We start from the raw sequence: 19,459 nt of genomic DNA, 5'->3' as shown, positions 1-19,459 counted from the left end.
AAAAGCATTATACTTGTTCATTTATTTATTGAGAAAAATTACCCAAAATTACTTATTGGGAAAAGTATGTGAATCTCTAGTGTAATGCTTTCTACAAAAGCTATTTGGAGTCAGGTGTTCCAATCGATGAGATCAGAGGTGTGGGTTGTTGAGGTTCCCTGCCCTATAACAAAGACACACAAAGTCAGATTACTAACAGAGCCAGCTCTTCTCAAGAAAGATCTGTTTATGTGTACTATGCCTCGATCAAAACAACTTACAGAGGACCTTAGAAGAAGAATTGTAGAGATACATGAAGCTGAAAAGGCTACAAAAGCATTTCTAAAGACCCAAATGTTCATCATTCCACAGTAAGAGAAATTGCCTGCAAAAGACCTGCAGAAGTCTCTAGAACTTGCTAAGTCTCTGTTTATGTGTCCACTATAAGAAAAACATTGAATAAGAATGTTGTTCATGGAAGGAGACTGCTCTACAAAAATAAAAACATTGCAGCATGCTTCAAATTTGCAAAAGCTTGGATGCTCTACAATGCTTCGGGATAACGTTCTGTGGATAGATGAGGCAATGCACATTGCTATGTTTGGAGGAAAAAGGGCACTGCACCCCAAAATCAAAACCTCAGCCAACTGTGAAGCATGGTGGAAGGAGCATCATGGTTCTGGGCTGCTTTACTGTCTCGGGGCCTGGACAGCTTGCAATCATTGAGTGAAGAAATGAATTCAAAATTGTATCAAGTAATTTTATAGGAGAATATCAGGGCAGCAGTCTGTCACCTGAACTTTATTAGAATTTGGATTATGCAACAAGACAGTGATCCGAAAGACAAGAGTAAATCAACAATAGAATGGTTTAAAAAGAAGAAAATTTGTGTTTTGGAATGGCCAAGTCAAAGTCCTGACCTTAATTCTTTAGAAATATTGTGAAATGACCTGAAGCAAGTAGTTCATGCAACATCCCAGAGTTGAAGCAATTTTATGAGGAGGAATTACCTAAAATACCTCTAAACCAATGTGCAGGACTGGGACTGATCAACAGTTACCGGAAATGTTTGGTTGCAGTTATTGCTATACAAGGGGGTCACACCAGTTATGGAAAGCAAAGGTTCACATACTTCTTCCAACTAATACATGTCATATTGGATATTTTTCTCAATAAATAAATGAAGTATAATTTTTTGTGTTATTTATTTAATTGAGTCCTTGTTATCTTGTTTTAGGACTTAAGTGAAGATCTAATTACATTTTAGGTCATATTGATGCAGAAATAAAGAAAATTCTACAGGGCTCACAAACCTTCTAGCACCACTGTACAAACACTAATGTAACTGAATATTTTTAAGATGGATAAGCCTCTGAGTCTCGGTTAAGTGTTGGGGTGCATGGCATAAAAAAGGTTGGGAACCCCTTCTCTAGAACACAACAGACCAACAGATACACACACACACACACAGATTACGGTATTCAGATAGATGCTTAGCCAAGGCAATTTTAAATGGCAAAAAAGGTATGTAGGGCTTAATGTAGAGCTACGTTTCTATTTTCTGGTATTAATGATATTCAGTGCTTCATGTATTTAAGTAGGTCCAGCAGTATCTGTAGAGAAAAACTGACTCAAATTACAGACTAATGACATTCGATCAATCCTGGAAAATTAGAATGGCTAACAGACTGAAACTGATGAATTCAGTTTCCTGGCCAGAAGACTATTCTTTAAATTTGCTTAAGTTGTTTTGTAACAATGACAGAACTGAGTGAGTGGAACAGAGAATTAACATGATAGGCAACTGGAAGCACTGGGTCATGTTGGTGTTCTGAACAAAGGTGATCTACAAATTGGTTAGCAAACTGCATTTAGTTTATCCAGTGTCAAGGCAACCACAAATGAGTATGGAACACAATACATTAGGTTACAAGGTAGCCACGTCTACCCAGCTGCATCAGAAATGGCCAGCTCTGATTAATCATACTGTAATATTGACTCAGTTTTTCCAGGTACATCAGATTTTCAGCAAATGTTATCTAGTATTGTGCATTTTTAAAAAAAAGCTGTCATCATTCATTTCTCTTCATTTGAAGCTTCTCCTGCCAGATCAGCAGTAACTAAGTTTTCATCGTTCCTCTCCCAACTGGCACTAACAACACATGTCATTCTATATACTATGATTTTCATCCCATCACATTCCCTTTTATCCTCCACCTTTTCTCTTCTCTGCAACATTAAGCATTCATGTTTTTTTAACATTTTCAACTCTTCATGAAAGATAATTGATTGAAAATATTAAACGTTTATCTCTGAACAGTTGCAGCTTAGCCTGCTGAATATTTCTAGCACTTTGTTTTTAACCTCAGATTTCAAACACATGTTCTGTTTTTGCTTTCAGAATACATCGTTATTTTGGGGATTTTTCTGGATTGTGATTCTTGGAAATAAAAAGTTTCAAACAGTTCAAATAGAGGCAAAAAGCAACCAAAATATACTTTGCTAAACATCGACTTCTTTGCTTGCATTTTCAGAAACAGCTCTATTTCCATCTTTAATCTTCCAGTAAAAGTGGTAGCGGCAGGTTTGGTATTGTCATTTAAAGTAAAATTGGATAGGTATATGGACAGGAAAGGACTGGAGGGTTATGGGCTGAGTGCGGGCCAGTGGGACTAGGTGAGTATAAGCGTCGGCATGGTCTAGAAGGGCTGAGATGGCCTGTTTCCGTGCTGTAATTGTTATATCTCCATTTTTCCCTTTCAGGATTCTTTTGAAGACCCTGACCTGGAGTTTAATGCTGACGACAGTTCTTTGTGGGAATGGGACCCACTATTGGGGTTTCATAACTGGCCTTTGTTCGGCCTAAGAGTTCGGCTCGACTTTGGGAGGTCTGGGACCTCAGGGCTCTGGAGACGAGCGGATCGAAGGTCAGTGTCACGGCAGGAGATCCATGTGTCATTGCGGGAGTTGGAAGATCTGCAGTTGTGTCCCCCGAGACTCAAGATCTTTGGGCACAGAGCTCGAGAAAAGCGATGTAACAGACTTTTAACATCGTAAACCAGCGAGTTGTTTGTTATGCCTCCCCTCTCGCCGTGAAATGGAGACACCTCTTTCTCCCTTATTAGGGGGAGAGAGAGAGCCTGTGGTATGTCGAATGCCAGGTGAACAATGTAGTCTTTGGAGTACTGCAAGTCTGTGTCTTTACTGTTGCTTTGCTCACGCTTGAGTGCTCGGTGGCGGGTGCCAATGCTTTTTATTGCTGGTGAGGGGAAAGGGGATCGTTGCTTGCTGCCGCTTACGCGCAGGAGGAAGGGGAGCTAGGGGAGACTTTGGGGCTCTAACATTTAACTGTCGTTCATTCTTTGGGGCACTTCTCTGTTTTCATGGATGGTTGCAAAGAAAAAGCATTTCAGGATGTATATTGTATACAATTCTCTGACATTAAATGTACCTCCGAAACCATTGAAACATTTGCAGTACTATAATCAGTTCATATTTAAAACAAGCATTTTTGTTTTTTCATCAGTGTTGCTTGAAAGAGCCCTCAAGTTACTATTGAACTCCTAAATATCAATTAACTTTGTGATACTTATTTTCCAAATAATAACGAAAGCAAATTCCTTCCTCCACACGTTTTTTGTAATTCACAAACATGCAAGTACTCTTAATGTGACTTACACTTCATTTCACTAATTAGTTGGTTTGTGGTATCAAACAAACTCCGGTATGCAACAATGGATTGGGTGAGTTGGTCCTTCTCCTTGGTTAAGGACGTCATCTGCTGCTGTTTCTTAAAATCTGTGAACAAAAGGATCATCCTCATCAGCTATTACTGTATTCACTTTTGAGCAAAAAGATTTCTCAATTCTGCAACAACCATTTCAAATTACTGCTTCTGTAAACTACTTTGAATGCAGGCAGTGCAAAACTTAGATTAAACAATAATAGAATTATTTATTCTGATTTTATTAGTTAGCCAATCCTTCATACATGCCAATATATGTATACCTCCTGTTTATTTACCCTAGTTAGGGGTTAGAAAATTATATATTAAAAATTACATATGTTGAAGACAGCTGCAAAGACTCTACAATGGTGATCTGGCATATCTTCAACTTTGTAGCTACCATGCTATGCACAACATCCTCTCCATCCCATTAGATCATCTACCCTTCCTCCTCTCTATCTTTTCAAATCCTACCCTCACCCAGCGAAACACACACAAAACCCACTGTTCAACTTTTTCTTCACTGTACTTACTGCCTCATACTCCTTCTTTCTAATGAATCATCTACCTGACATACTTCATCCCTCTCCCCACTTAATTAAGTGCCTAGTCTCCCTCTCCTCCACCCAATGCTCATCTTTCTGGATAATCTGGCTCCCTATCCCTTCCTCCCTCTCCATCAAACTCCATACCCACATCACCAATAATGCTATCCCTGATAAATTTAGATAGATAGATAGATAGATAGATACTTTATTCATCCCCATGGGGAAATTCAACTTTTTTTCCAATGTCCCATACACTTGTTGTAGCAAAACTAATTACATACAATACTTAACTCAGTAAAAAATATGATATGCATCTAAATCACTATCTCAAAAAGCATTAATAATAGCTTTTAAAAAGTTCTTAAGTCCTGGCGGTTGAATTGTAAAGCCTAATGGCATTGGGGAGTATTGACCTCTTCATCCTGTCTGAGGAGCATTGCATCGATAGTAACCTGTCGCTGAAACTGCTTCTCTGTCTCTGGATGGTGCTATGTAGAGGATGTTCAGAGCTTTCCATAATTGACCGTAGCCTACTCAGCGCCCTTCGCTCAGCTACCGATGTTAAACTCTCCAGTACTTTGCCCACGACAGAGCCCGCCTTCCTTACCAGCTTATTAAGACGTGAGGAGTCCCTCTTCTTAATGCTTCCTCCCCAACACGCCACCACAAAGAAGAGGGCGCTCTCCACAACTGACCTATAGAACATCTTCAGCATCTCACTACAGACATTGAATGACGCCAACCTTCTAAGGAAGTACAGTCGACTCTGTGCCTTCCTGCACAAGGCATCTGTGTTGGCAGTCCAGTCTAGCTTCTCGTCTAACTGTACTCCCAGATACTTGTAGGTCTTAACCTGCTCCACACATTCTCCATTAATGATCACTGGCTCCATATGAGGCCTAGATCTCCTAAAGTCCACCACCATCTCCTTGGTCTTGGTGATATTGAGACGCAGGTAGTTTGAGTTGCACCATATCACAAAGTCCTGTATCAGTTTCCTATACTCCTCCTCCTGTCCATTCCTGACACACCCCACTATGGCCGTGTCATCAGCGAACTTCTGCACATGGCAGGACTCCGAGTTATATTGGAAGTCCGATGTGTACAGGGTGAACAGGACCGGAGAGAGCACGGTCCCCTGCGGCGCTCCTGTGCTGCTGACCACCGTGTCAGACCTACAGTCTCCCAACCGCACATACTGAGGTCTATCTGTCAAGTAGTCCACTATCCAATCCACCATGTGAGAGTCTACCCCCATCTCCGTTAGTTTGTGCCTTAAGATCTTGGGCTGGATGGTGTTAAAGGCACTAGAGAAGTCCAGGAATGTAATCCTCACAGCACCACTGACCCCATCTAGGTGAGAGAGGGATTTGTGCAGCAAATACGTGATAGCATCCTCCACTCCCACCTTCTCCTTATACGCAAACTGAAGAGGATCCCGGGCGTGCCTGGTTTGTGGCCTCAGATTCTGTATTATCAGCCGCTCCATGGTCTTCATCACGTGCGACGTCAAGGCAACAGGTCTGAAGTCACTCAACTCCTTTGGTTGTGGTTTCTTCGGTACCGGGACAATACAGGATGTTTTCCACTGTCTGGGTACTCTTCTCTGCTCCAGGCTCATGTTGAAGATGCGCTGTAGTGGTTCTCCCAGCTCAGTCGCACAGGCCCTCAGTAATCGTGGGGAAACTCCATCCGGTCCCGCCGCCTTGCTGGTACAGATCTTCCTCAGTTGACCTTCCACCTGTGCAGCCGTAATCCTGGGCGTGGGCAAGGTCTCCTGTGAGTGGCTATTTTCCTGTGAGGGAAGTAAGCCTGCTGTGGAGTTCTGCGGTGAGGATGAGATTGTGCTGTCGAACCTATTGAAGAAGTTGTTCAGCTGGTTCGCTTTCTCCACAACTCCACTTATGTTTGCCCCCTTCATCCTCTGCAATGGTGCAGAGGTTCATGGAGGAAAGGCCAAATTCCACTCCCCCCCCCCCCCCCCCCACACACAAACACGCGTCATAATGTGGGCATCCTTATCTTAAATGTGTCACTTCTTTTATGCTGGTGTAGTGCAGACAACCTTGAACTTTTCTGCCATTCGGATTCATCACATGTACATTGTGGCATACAGTGAATTGTGTCATTTAAGTTAACAGCCAACCCAACTTAAGGATGTACTGGGGGCAGACAGTAAGTGTCACTACACATTATGGTGCCAACACAGCATGCCCAGAACAACACAAACAACAACAGCAACAAAACAAGCCTCTTTTCTCCTTCCCTCCCACCCACACATACAGGCCTCCAACCCCAGGACAGGCCGCCCAAGTCCTTGGTCCCATACTCTCAGACTTGCAGACATTGGACATGGACTTGAAGTCACGGACCTGGGCATCTGACTTCTGAACAATCTGACCCAGGGATTCAACTATTGGGCCTTGCCGATTTAGGCCTTTGACCTTCAGGCCTCAACCTTTGGTATCAACTCCAGTACTTTCCAATCACTACGAATTCTGGATCTCAAATTCCAGACTCCCACTGACCTCTGACCCCAGGACTCACCAACATGAAGTTTCCTACTGTGGGCTGTCCAGAACTAGAGGGCTCAGCCTCAATATTGAAGGGCGACCCGTTAGAACAGAGGTAAGGTTAAGTATTTTTAGCCAGAGAGTAATAAATATGTGGCATGCTCTGCCCCAGATGTGGGAGGTGTGGGATCTGGGATCAGCATGATGGGATGGCGGAGCAAACTCAATGGCCTGAATGGCCTAATCCTGCACCTATGTCTTATGGAAGTCTGATCTCTTGATTCACCGATCTAGGTGGTGGTGCTGGGGAGGGGAAGGGCACCAGCCCTTTTCACAGGGCCCATCAACCTCCATCATTGACCACAAGGATCACTGGGCTATGCCTCAGTGCCTGCCAATGCAACACTTGTGTACAGGGATCAATGGCCTTCTGCTGAGGAGTGCTCTGACATGGACTCCAGCTTCTGCCCCGACTCTTCATTAAGTGCTCCTCACTTTAACTCCCCTCATCAGTGTTCCTAAGCCCTAACCTGTCTCCCATCACCCTCGCTGGCCCCAAAATGAACCTAAAACCAACCAAGTTTAAACCACAACCTTGACAATATAGCAGTTTGTGTTATCTTGAGTGGAAGTCAATCCACGGATATTATTTATGCGTGGTATAAGTTGTTATTTAATTAAATTCCTTAGTCAGCTTCAAACATGGTCAGGTAATAGGGCTCTGGTACACTTAGCCTTCTGTGATATATACAGTATTTTCAAAATAAACAAAGCAAATTCCTTCCTCTGCACCTTTACTCTAATTCACAATTTTGCAAGTACATGAATTATAAATTATACATGCACAATGCAAGTAAAAACAGGTAGACCATTGAGTTGCTTACCATTGTAAAACATAAAAGGTAATATGTAAGGAGGTAAAGGATTCTTCACTTTCGTGTTTTTAATGGTTAGTTCAAAGACCAGCAAGTACTCAGTGCTATCTCTGCCAGGACTATTTTCTGCTAGCATCACATTCTGTAACAACAAAAGTGCAAGTTTCAAAGAGTGGTAAGTAATTTATAATACAAGATTTGGTCAACAATTTCTTAGTAGGACAACATTAAAATGAACTTGATTTAACCCAAGTTGAGATTCATTTCAATTATAAAAAGGCTGCTCAATTTTTGTGCAAAACTAGACTGAACAAACTCAAAACCGATGTTGGATTTATAAAAATATCATTTCACGTGGCTCTTTCTGGCTCACTTTCAAGTTGCCTGCTTTACAGATCTACTTGCCCCTTTTCTTAAGTTTTCAAACAAAAATTCGAATTATTTACAAAACTTTGGAAACTGGCATAATAAAATGCAGATACACATTAGTGAAAAAATACATGCATAACCCAATGTGCAACCCCTGCTTTAACATCACATCTATATTGAATCACAGAGCTCAGAAAGAGCCTCTTTGGCTCAACCTTGTTACTGATGAGCTAGTTCAAGTTTGTCCAACATCTCTTTAAACCTTTTTTATCCATATATCAATCCAAATGCCTTTTGAATGTTGGAATTCTGTCTGCCTCTATTACTTCCCTCAAGTAGCACATTCTGCAAGTGAGGTGCCGGGAAATTGGTAGACAGCTAATGTTGTTCCATTCATTGTATAAAAAAAAGCTCTAAGCAAGGAAATTATAGGCTGGTGAACCTGACATCAGTAGTAAGTTATTAGAAAGCATTCCAAAGGACTTGATATATAAGTATTTGGATAGGCAAGGATGGCTTTGTGCATGGCAGGTGCTGCATAAACAACCTTAAAGAGTTTTTTGAGGAAGTTACCAGGAAAGTTGATGAAGGTAAGACAATGGATATTGTTTACATGGACTTTTGCAAGGCTTTTGAGAAGCTTGGTTTGGAAGCTTACAATGCTTGCCATTGAGGATGAGGTAGTAAACTGGATTAGATACTGCCTTTGTGGAGAAGCCAGAGAGTGGTAACGGATAGTCGCCTCTCCAGGAGGCATGCGACTAGAGGTATGCCACGGGGATCAGTGCTGGGACTTAATGTTAACAACCTGGATGATAATGTGGTAAACATGGATGAGCAAATCTGTGACTGATACCAAGATTGGGGGCATAGTTGAAAGCAAGGATGGATGTCAAGGCTTGCAACAGGATCTGCACCAGTTGGAATAATTGTAGATGAAACGTAATGCAGATAAGTACAAGGTGTCAAGTCAAGTCAAGTTTATTGTGATTACGAACATAACTGCTGGTACAGTACACAGTAAAAACGAAACAACGTTCCTCCAGGACCCTGGTGCTACATGAAACACAAAACTACACTAGACAGCACAAGGCTACATTAGACTACATAAAACAAAAAAAACTGCACTAGACTACAGACCTGCACAGGACTACATAAAGCAGGCAGTACAATAATTATGTAACCAAGATAACAGGCACAGTAAAGGACAAATTACTGTATAATAAATGATGCAGATGTCAGGGTAGACTCTGAGTATTGAGGAGTCTGATGGCTTGGGGGAAGAAACTGTTGCACAGTCTGGTCATGAGAGCCCGAATGCTTCGGTACCTTTTGCCAGATGGCAGGAGGGAGAAGAGTTTGTGTGAGGGGTGCGTGGGGTCCTTCACAATACTGTTAGCTTTGCGGGTGCAGTGTGTGGTGTAAATGTCTGTAATGGCGGGAAGAGAGACCCTAATGATCTTGTCAGCTGACCTCACTATCCGCTGCAGGGTCTTGCGATCCGAGACGGTGCAATTCCCCAACTAGGCAGTGATGCAGCTGCTCAGGATGCTCTCAATACAACCCCTGTAGAATGTGATGAGGATGGGTGGTGGGAGATGGACTCTTCTCAGCCTTTGCAGAAAATAGAGACGCTGCTGGGCTTTCTTGGCTATGGAGCTGGTTTTGAGGGACCAGGTGAGATTCTCCACCAGGTGAACACCAAGAAATTTGGTGCTCTTAATGATCTCAACGGAGGAGCCGTCAATGTTCAGTGGAGAGTGGTCGCTCCGTGCTCTCCTGAAGTCAACAACCATCTCTTTTGTTTTGCTCACATTCAGAGACAGGTTGTTGGCTCTGCACCAGTCTGTTAGCCGCTCCACCTCCTCTCTGCAAGCTGACTCGTCGTTCTTGCTGATGAGACCTACCACGGTCGTGTCATCTGCGAACTTGATTATGTGATTTGAGTTGTGTGTTGCTGCACAGTTATGGGTCAGCAGAGTGAACAGCAGTGGACTGAGCACACAGCCCTGGGGAGCCCCCGTGCTCAGTGTGATGGTGTTGGAAATGCTGCTCCCAATCCGAACTGACTGAGGTCTCCCAGTCAGGAAGTCTAGGATCCAGTTGCAGAGGGAGGTGTCAGGCCCAGCAGTATCAGTTTTCCAATCAGGTGCTGAGGAATGATTTGTGTTGAATGCTGAACTGAAGTCTATGAACAGCATTTGAACGTATGTTGCACTTTAGGAGGACAAACCAGTGTAGACCTTACAACAAGAGAGGTAGAGCATTGAGAAGTACAGTAGAACAGAGGGATCTGGGAATACAGATGCATAATTTCTTGAAAGTGGCATCACAGGTAGATAGGGTTTGTAAAGACAGCTTTTTATCCATTGGTACATGAATCAAAGTACTGAGTACAGGAATTGGGATGTTATGTTGAAGTTGTACATAAGGCATTGTTGGGGCCTAACTTCAAGAATTGTGTATAGTTCTGGTTTTCTGCCTACAGGAAAAATGTCAATAGGATTGAAAGAGTGTGGAAACAAATTACAAGGATGTTGCTGGGACATGAGACCTGAATTATAGGGAAAGCTTGAATAGGTTAAGACTTCATTCTAGTGTAGGAGAATGAGGAGGGATTTGACAGAGGTATATAAAATTAAGGGGTTTTAGATAGGGTAAATATAAAGCCTTTTTCCATAAAGTTGGATGAGACTAGAACCAGAGGTCCTAGGCTATGGGTGAAGGGTGAAATGTTTAGGGAGAGCATGAGAGCAAACGTCTTCACTCAGAGGTTGGTGAAATGTGGAACGAGTTGTCAGTGGAAGTGGCAAGTGCAGGTGTGATTTCAAAATTTAAGAGAAATCTGGATAGGTACATAGATGAGAGGTGTGGAGGGTTGTGCAGATCGACGGGACTAGGTAGAATAATAGTTCAGCACAGACTAACTAGACCAAAGGGCCTATTCTAGTTTCATACTACTCTGTCCTGGGGAAAAAGATACTGACCATCCACCCATCTCTTCCCCTCTGCCTTCAGGTTATCCCTCAACCTCCTATGCTCCAAAAATGGAACACAGATAAAATAATTCAACTATACATAAAGAGTACACAGAATTTTTATCATACACAAAATATGCAAGCAGCAGTATACGCCAGCTGACATCTCAATCCTGTCCTTCCGTTCAGTGTGATTATGGTTGGTCTGCCCCGGTCCCTTTAGTGCTAGTTGCCTATCTAGTCATGGTTCCTTAAGAATTTCATGTAACAAGATTATGCTTCTACATTCTACATTCAAAAAAATACAGTAAGAACCAAAGAACCCAAACTGTACTCTATGTGTGATCTTGCCAATATGATGTACAACTGTAACAATAGTTGCCCAATTCTAAACTCCAATCACTTTCCAATAAAGGCTAATATATGCCATTTTCTCCCTAACCTTTTGTGATTCATGCACAAGAACACCGAGATTCCTCTGCATTCCGCACATTTGTAACCCCTCTCCATCAAGCGAACAGTCTGCCTTTTGATTTATCTTACTGAAGGTATGAATCTCACAATTCTCCACTTTAAACGGTTTTGTTTATTCACTCAAGAGTTTACATATTTGCTCCATGATTAAATAAGTTTCTTCCTAGTCCTTCAGTTTCCTCCTGCATATCAAAGATATGCTGGTGGATTAATTACTACTGTGGTAGGAGAAGCAGGAGAATTAATATATCTGAGAAAGGGTGGGTTAAGGGAAATAAATTGGTGAAGGAGTTTGACAGGATTATTCCAGAGCCAGTCAAACTCAATGGGCCTTACAACCATTTCCTACGCTGTCAAGAAATACGAAAAAACCCCAGAGAAAATGGGAGAATGAAAATAAGAGTCCTCATAAGCAGGGCAGGAGGTGGCTCAGTCAAATAAAAACAGTCTGCGGACCTGCAGAAGGTTGGTAACTAACCTTCTGAGAATATAAATCAGTTGGAGATGGACTACATATAGAGAACCGTAGAAACTGACAATGAGAAACAAAATTTCAGATTTTGTTTAACAGGAGGAAGCAATACCAATAACTTCTATGAGTTAAATTGGATTTACTTACAGAAATAACGGATGATCCATGGTTGAGTTCATACTCCAGAAAGTTGAATTTTCCCTGAAACTGAGGAATCTCATTATCGTCTTCAGTTGTACTTCTAATTGTGACCACCAACATGCCACAAATATCCTCTCCAGCTGCATTGTTGTATTCATCCTGTTTGTGAAGAACAAGTCACCAAATGTACATTACTTTAATACAAGTATATCTGGTGTACGTGCCTATTCTTGACAGCAAACTAAGAAGTTTAAAAGATAAACTGAACCAGAAAGAATTACTCAGATCCTTGCAAGGCTGTCCGTAAAATAAACAAGTAAGAAAAGATCATACTAACAGCTTAGATAAAAGGGAGATCAAATTTCCAGGGTGTAGCTGGTCTCCCTAAGAGTCATAAGGTCTTCCCCATAGAGTCATCCAAAATTTTGCTCTTCATATCTTTATTGCATATTTTTTATCTGCCTTGCTCTTCAGTTAGGCAACTACTCAACTTTAAAAGTTATCTTCTTCAAGGTTTTAATCCAATAAATCAATTTCAATTCCCTCAATGATGTTGCTATTTCATCAACAAACTCGGTCATCAGGTAGGTTAACAGTGATCTGCCCTTAATCATTCACACTAACTAATCCTAATATATCTATGATTATCATCACAGGTCAGAAAGAAGTACAGTCTACAAATCAATTAATTTGAATAAATCAAGGACAGTGGAAGTAGACAAATCAATTGTCTTTGTTCTTACCATGTTAGTAGATAGAGGCTTCCATTTTATGAAGCTGTTCTGTAACCTCTATCTTGTGAATTGTTTGAGAACTGATACTTGTTCTGGGATAATCTAATCAGAGCAACTGAATGGCATCATAAGGAGTAAATGCTATCATTCTCAGATAAGCTGTGTGTTGTGTACTATGGTAGGTTTGCAGAAGTTATTTTGGTCCCGAGTCTGAGTGGCTTTGTTTGACTGCTTTGAACCAACCAGAGTTAAAAAGAAAAAAACGTATGGGGCTGAGGGCAGAGACTATAGAAAACCCTGTTTGTAGCCCTGGACCAGAGCCAATAAGGTGATCCAGGTTGGTCAGATGACCATGAGCCAACAGGATGGAAAAGTATCATTTGACATGATGAGGAACACTAAGAGTTAGGAGCTTCAAATACAAAATATTGATAACTCTCCAACCACCACGGACCAATGATCTTGGATGTGAAGTACACCACAGCCACGTAGAGATTGGAGCAGGACCACGAGGAACATATAGTCAGTATAGACTCCTTTTACTGGTATTACCTTTCTTGACTGTTCATGGAGGGTCAGGAAAACTTGGGTGTGCACACAGGTATTCTGTTGTGAAAATTCACGTGTTCTTTCATTGAGACAATAAGAGTACTTGTTGGTATTTACAGATTCTCTCTGTGTCTCTCTGATCATTAATACTAAGGGGTAGATCTTTGTCATACCAGGCATCCCCATCATTAGGGATAAACTGACTACCCTGTGGTTGCTGGACTTATCCATGTATGCTTTCTTGGACAAAGGTCGCAATTCTCGAATAATTAGGTACCTTCCCTATATAAAGATAGTTGGAAGATCATCGTACACTTGCTCAGTTTTTACCTTTGCTTTCTCTAATAACTTACTGGATCAATGGAATATATCTATTTTAAGTATAGCAACTGTTGGCCAACTAAAATTATTACCAAGGTAGATGCTACTGCAGGTCAAGACCAAAAAAAAAACTCATTTGGTATTTCAACCACGTCTATTCCCTCAATAAGCGATTTTCATTTTGGTCCCAATTGGCACTAGGTCCGTTTATTACCTGTTTATTGCTTGCGTACCTTAAAAGACATTTGGTTCTCATGTGCTTTTCTTTTCCTTTTCCTATTCTCAACTTCCTATAAATCTTGTTTTTTTACTTATTAACAAATTACAATCTCACAAGTATCTCAAATTAATTCTGAGTTACAGCCAGTTGATGCAGTGAATAGTACCCTCACGTCCTTTTCTCTTACAGAATATTTACTGAAACGTCCCATTACTTCTTCAGCAACTTGCCGTAGCTGTTCAATATCCCTGAACAGTATTGAATTGCAAATTCCTGTCGTCCCTCATACAACACATCTGAATTAAACATCTAACTCTACTATGGTATTGAAAGCAATCACAACTAGTCATGATGTTCACTCTGTGCTATGAATGCTTTACTTTGCTTCACAATAATTCTACAATCTTTTCATGGTTGATCACGGAATGCCTCAACACATTCCTATGCTAATTACATTGGTGTGGATAAACAAAACACAAGTAAAAATAATTCATGTTTTAATAGCCAGATTCACCAACTACAATCAGAGTTACCCATACAGAACGTCATAAAAACCTATCTTCCTGACTGATTTAGTAAAGCTCACAGGAAAACTCACCTAAGCAATGAGAGAATTAGGCTAAATAATGACATGCTCCACAAATAATTTACTGACAAACATTATAGAAACTGAGCAATACCAGAAAATTATGCTAGTTTCCTTGAGCATTATATTTAAATGAAAAGAAAATCTTGTTACCATGATCTTCAAGCACATGTTTTTAACCAATGTGCGATGGGTGACACTACGGACATTTGAGACAGTAGGAGTTGCTGGCAGCTCTTCTGGCATTAATTTCACAGGTTCACCAGGTATCACATTCAAAGTAATCTAGAATGAAAATAATGGAAAAAGGGACGTACAGAGTAAATGCACACTAAGCTCAAATGCAGTAAACCAACATATTGACACGGTAATAACAACTGAGGGATGTCCATCACCATAAACTAGAAATTCCCTAAAGGTAGTTAAGCTATGTAAAAGGGGCGAGTAAATCATTGAGTGGTGTGGAAATTGACAATAAAGGAACTCTCCTACTGAAAAGTTTCGGAGGAGATGGATGGTGGAGATAATAAGATTAATCCACTAGTACAAAAGTTGGGATAGAAGTAGTTTAATAATACAGCTACAAAATCTTTAAAAAGGTTTTAGCACCAACAGCATCATACCTGCTCACCATAGAGCACATTTTTGTCCTGTGAATAAGCAAATTGAATGGAATGAACTCCTGTCCGCTCTGGAAGGACTTTATCCCTGAAATGCAAATATACATCATAAAATAAGCTTGTAAAGTGATGAATATTTTTGAAACACATCAAGAAAACCAGAATTTTTTTTTATTATTTCTTTAATCCTCAGTTTTCCCCCTGGAGGTGGAGGACATGCAAGGGTGCTTTACGAAGCGGTCTCCAATCTACAATGGGTGTAGAGGAGTTCACACTGGAACACTAGATACAGTTGACAATCCGAACAGAATCAGAGGTGAGATGTCATCTCACCAAGAAAAACTGTTTGGGGCCGTGAGGAAGAAGGTATAGGGCAGATGTAGCACGTCCTGTTTGCAGGGTTAAGTCTCCTTTGCTCTGTCCATCACAAAAGATGTGTTTACTTCTTTTTCCCCACACATCGATCCATGGCCTCCTCTACTGCCACAATGACAGCATATTCATGTTGAAAGAGCAACATCTCATATGCCATCTGGATAGCCTCCTACCTGACAACATGAACATTGTAGTTTCTTCCCTCTTCTTTCTTATTCCATTTCCCATTCTGGCTCCCTTCTTACCCCCTTCTCTTCTTTCACCTGCCCATCACCTACCTCTGGTGCCCCCCTCCTTCCCTTCTACCTCATGGTCCACTCTCCTCACCTGATTCCTTCTTCAGTCTTTTGCCTCTTCTATGTAGCTTCTTACTTCACCCCCCTCCCCCATCTTCCCCTTCACTTGTTTTTACCCATCACCTGACAGCCTGTATGCCTTACCCTTCCCACCTTCTTATTCTGCCATCTCCTCCCTTCTCTTCCAGTGCCGATGGAGGGTCTCAGCTCAAAACATCGACTATTTATTACTCTCCAAAGATGCTGCCCAACCTGCTGAGCTCCTTCAGCATACTGAGGGTGTTAGTTTAATCACAGATTTAGGATGTGCTGCGGAGAAGTCTTGGGCAGATGGCATAGATGACAATTAGATAAGAGTTAAACAATTGTATGATATAGGAGCCAAATTAGGTCATTGAGTCTGCACTGCCATTTAATCATGGCTGATTTCTTTTCCCAACCTCATTTTAACATAGAACATAGAATAGTACAGCACATTACAGGCCCTTCGGCCCACAATATTGTGCCGACCCTCAAACCCTGCCTCCCATATAATCCCCCACCTTAAATTCCTCCATATACCTGTCTAGTAGTCTCTTAAACTTCACTAGTGTATCTGCCTCCACCACTGACTCAGGCAGTGCATTCCACGCACCAACCACTCTGAGTGAAAAACCTTCCTCTAATATCCCCCTTGAACTTCCCTCCCCTTACCTTAAAGCCATGTCCTCTTGTACTGAGCAGTGGTGCCCTGGGAAAGAGGCGCTGGCTGTCTACTCTGTCTATTCCTCTTAATATCTTGTACACCTCTATCATGTCTCCTCTCGTCCTCCTTCTCTCCAAAGAGTAAAGCCCTAGCTCCCTTAATCTCTGATCATAATCCATATTCTCTAAACCAGGCAGCATCCTGGTAAATCTCCTCTGTACCCTTTTCAATGCTTCCACATCCTTCCTATACTGAGGTGACCAGAACTGGACACAGTACTCTAAGTGTGACCCAACTAGAGTTTTATAGAGCTGCATCATTACATCGGGACTCTTAAACTCTATCCCTCGACTTATGAAAGCTAAAACCCCATAAGCTTTCTTAACTACCCTATCTACCTGTGAGGCAACTTTCAGGGATCTGTGGACATGTACCCCCAGACCACTCTGCTCCTCCACACTACCAAGTATCCTGCCATTTACTTTGTACTCTGCCTTGGAGTTTGTCCTTCCAAAGTGTACCACCTCACACTTCTCTGGGTTGAACTCCATCTGCCACTTCTCAGCCCACTTCTGCATCCTATCAATGTCTCTCTGCAATCTTCGACAATCCTCTACACTATCTACAACACCACCAACCTTTGTGTCGTCTGCAAACTTGCCAACCCACCCTTCTACCCCCACATCCAGGTTGTTAATAAAAATCACGAAAAGTAGAGGTCCCAGAACAGATCTTTGTGGGACACCGCTAGTCACAACCCTCCAATCTGAATGTACTCCCTCCACCATGACCCTCTGCCTTCTGCAAGCAAGCCAATTCTGAATCCACCTGGCCAAACTTCCCTGAATCCCATGCCTTCTGATTTTCTGAATAAGCCTACCATGTGGAACCTTGTCAAATGCCTTACTAAAATCCATGTAGATCACACCCACTGCACTACCCTCATCTATATGCCTGGTCACCTCCTCAAAGAACTCTATCAGGCTTGTTAGGCACGATCTGCCCTTCATAAAGCCATGCTGACTGTCCCTGATCAGACCATGATTCTCTAAATGCCCATAGATCCTATCTCTAAGAATCTTTTCCAACAGCTTTCCCACCATAGACATAAGGCTCACTGGTCTATAATTACTTGGACTATCCCTACTACCTTTTTTGAACAAGGGGACATTTGCCTCCCTCCAATCCTCCAGTACCATTCCCGTGGACAACGAGGACATAAAGATCCTAGCCAGAGGCTCAGCAATCTCTTCCCATGCCTCGTGGAGCAGCCTGGGGAATATTCAGTCAGGCCCTGGGGACTTATCCGTCCTAATGTATTTTAACAACTCCAACACCTCCTCTCCCTTAATATCAACATGCTCCAGAACATCAACCTCACTCATATTGTCCTCACCGTCATCAAGTTCCCTCTCAGTGGTGAATACCAAAGAGAAGTATTCATTGAGGACCTCGCTCACTTCCACAGCCTCCAGGCACATCTTCCCAATTTTATCTCTAATCGGTCCTACCTTCACTCCTGTCATCCTTTTGTTCTTCACATAATTGAAGAATGCCTTCAGGTTTTCCTTTACCCTACTCGCCAAGGCCTTCTCATGCCCCCTTCTTGCTCTTCTCAGCCCTTTCTTAAGCTCCTTTCTTGCTACCCTATATTCCTCAATAGACCCATCTGATCCTTGCTTCCTAAACCTCGTGTATGCTGCCTTCTTCCACCTGACTAGATTTTCCACTTCACTTGTCACCCATGGTTCCTTCACCCTACCATTCTTTATCTTCCTCACCGGGACAAATTTATCCCTAACATCCTGCAAGATATCCCTAAACATCGACCACATGTCCATAGTACATTTCCCTGTGAAAACATCACCCCAATTCACACCCACAAGTTCTAGCCTTATAGCCTCATAATTTGCCCTTCCCTAATTAAAAATTTTCCTGTCCTCTCTGATTCTATCCTTTTCCATGATAATACTAAAGGTCAGGGAGCTGTGATCACTGTCCCCCACATGCTCACCCACTGACAGATCTGTGACCTGACCCGGTTCATTACCTAATACTAGATCTGGTATGGCATTTCCCCCTAGTTGGCTGGTCAACATACTGTGACGGGAATCCATCCTGGATACACTTAACAAACTCTGCCCCGTCTAAACCCTTGGAACTAATCAAGTGCCAATCAATATTAGGGAAGTTAAAGTCACCCATCAAAACAACCCTGTTATTTTTGCACCTTTCCAAGATCTGCCTCCCAATCTGCTCCTCTGTATCTCTGCTGCTACCCGGGGGCCTATAGAATACCCCCAGTAGAGTAACTGCTCCCTTCCTGTTCCTGACTTCCACCCATACTGACTCAAAAGAGGATCCTGCTACATTACCCACCCTTTCTGCAGCTGTAATAGTATCCCTGACCAGTAATGCCACCCCTCCTCCCCTTCCCCCCCCCATCCCTTTTAAAGAACTGAAATCCAGGAATATTGAGAATCCATTCCTGCCCTGGTGCCAGCCAAGTCTCCGTAATGGCCACTACATCATAATTCCATGTATGTATCCAAGCTCTCAGTTCATCACCTTTGTTCCTGATGCTTCTTGCATTGAAATACACACACTTTAGCCCTTCTACCTTACTACCTCTACACCCTTTATTCCGCTTCTCTTTCCTCAAAGCCTCTCTATTTGTTAGATCTGGCTTTACTCCATGCACTTCTTTCACTGCTCTATCGCTCCAGGTCCCATCCCCTTTGCAAATTAGTTTAAACCCTCCCAAACCATGCTAGCAAACCTACCAGCAAGGATATTGCTCCCCCTTGAGTTCAGGTGCAACCCATCCAATCTGTACAGGTTCCACCTTCCCCAAAAGAGATCCCAATGGTCCAAAAATCTAAAACCCTGCCCCCTGCACCAACTCCTCAGTCACTCATTCAACTGCCATCTCCTCCAATTCTTACCATCACTATCACGTAGTACTGGCAGCAATCCTGAGAACACCACCCTTGAGGT

At 42.2% G+C, this 19,459-nt stretch overlaps 1 protein-coding gene across 2 annotated transcripts in view; it reads right to left on the bottom strand.

The window, feature by feature from the left end:
• Nucleotides 1–19,459, bottom strand: part of smchd1 (structural maintenance of chromosomes flexible hinge domain containing 1) — a 185,485-nt gene that overhangs the window by 33,558 nt on the left and 132,468 nt on the right. For both annotated transcript variants that reach the window (XM_073043659.1, XM_073043666.1), the window contains 5 exons: nt 15,110–15,194; nt 14,640–14,771; nt 12,083–12,235; nt 7,652–7,784; nt 3,658–3,777 (listed from right to left, as the gene is read on the bottom strand). In XM_073043659.1, coding sequence (XP_072899760.1) covers nt 3,658–3,777; nt 7,652–7,784; nt 12,083–12,235; nt 14,640–14,771; nt 15,110–15,194 — 623 coding nt within the window. The remainder of the gene's footprint in view (nt 1–3,657; nt 3,778–7,651; nt 7,785–12,082; nt 12,236–14,639; nt 14,772–15,109; nt 15,195–19,459) is intronic.

The sequence above is a fragment of the Hemitrygon akajei genome, chromosome 1 (assembly GCF_048418815.1).
Source record: "Hemitrygon akajei chromosome 1, sHemAka1.3, whole genome shotgun sequence".
In the NCBI taxonomy this organism is placed as follows: domain Eukaryota; kingdom Metazoa; phylum Chordata; class Chondrichthyes; order Myliobatiformes; family Dasyatidae; genus Hemitrygon; species Hemitrygon akajei.
The sequence above is the reverse complement of the archived record's forward strand: the minus strand, read 5'-3'. Positions and strand labels throughout refer to the sequence as shown.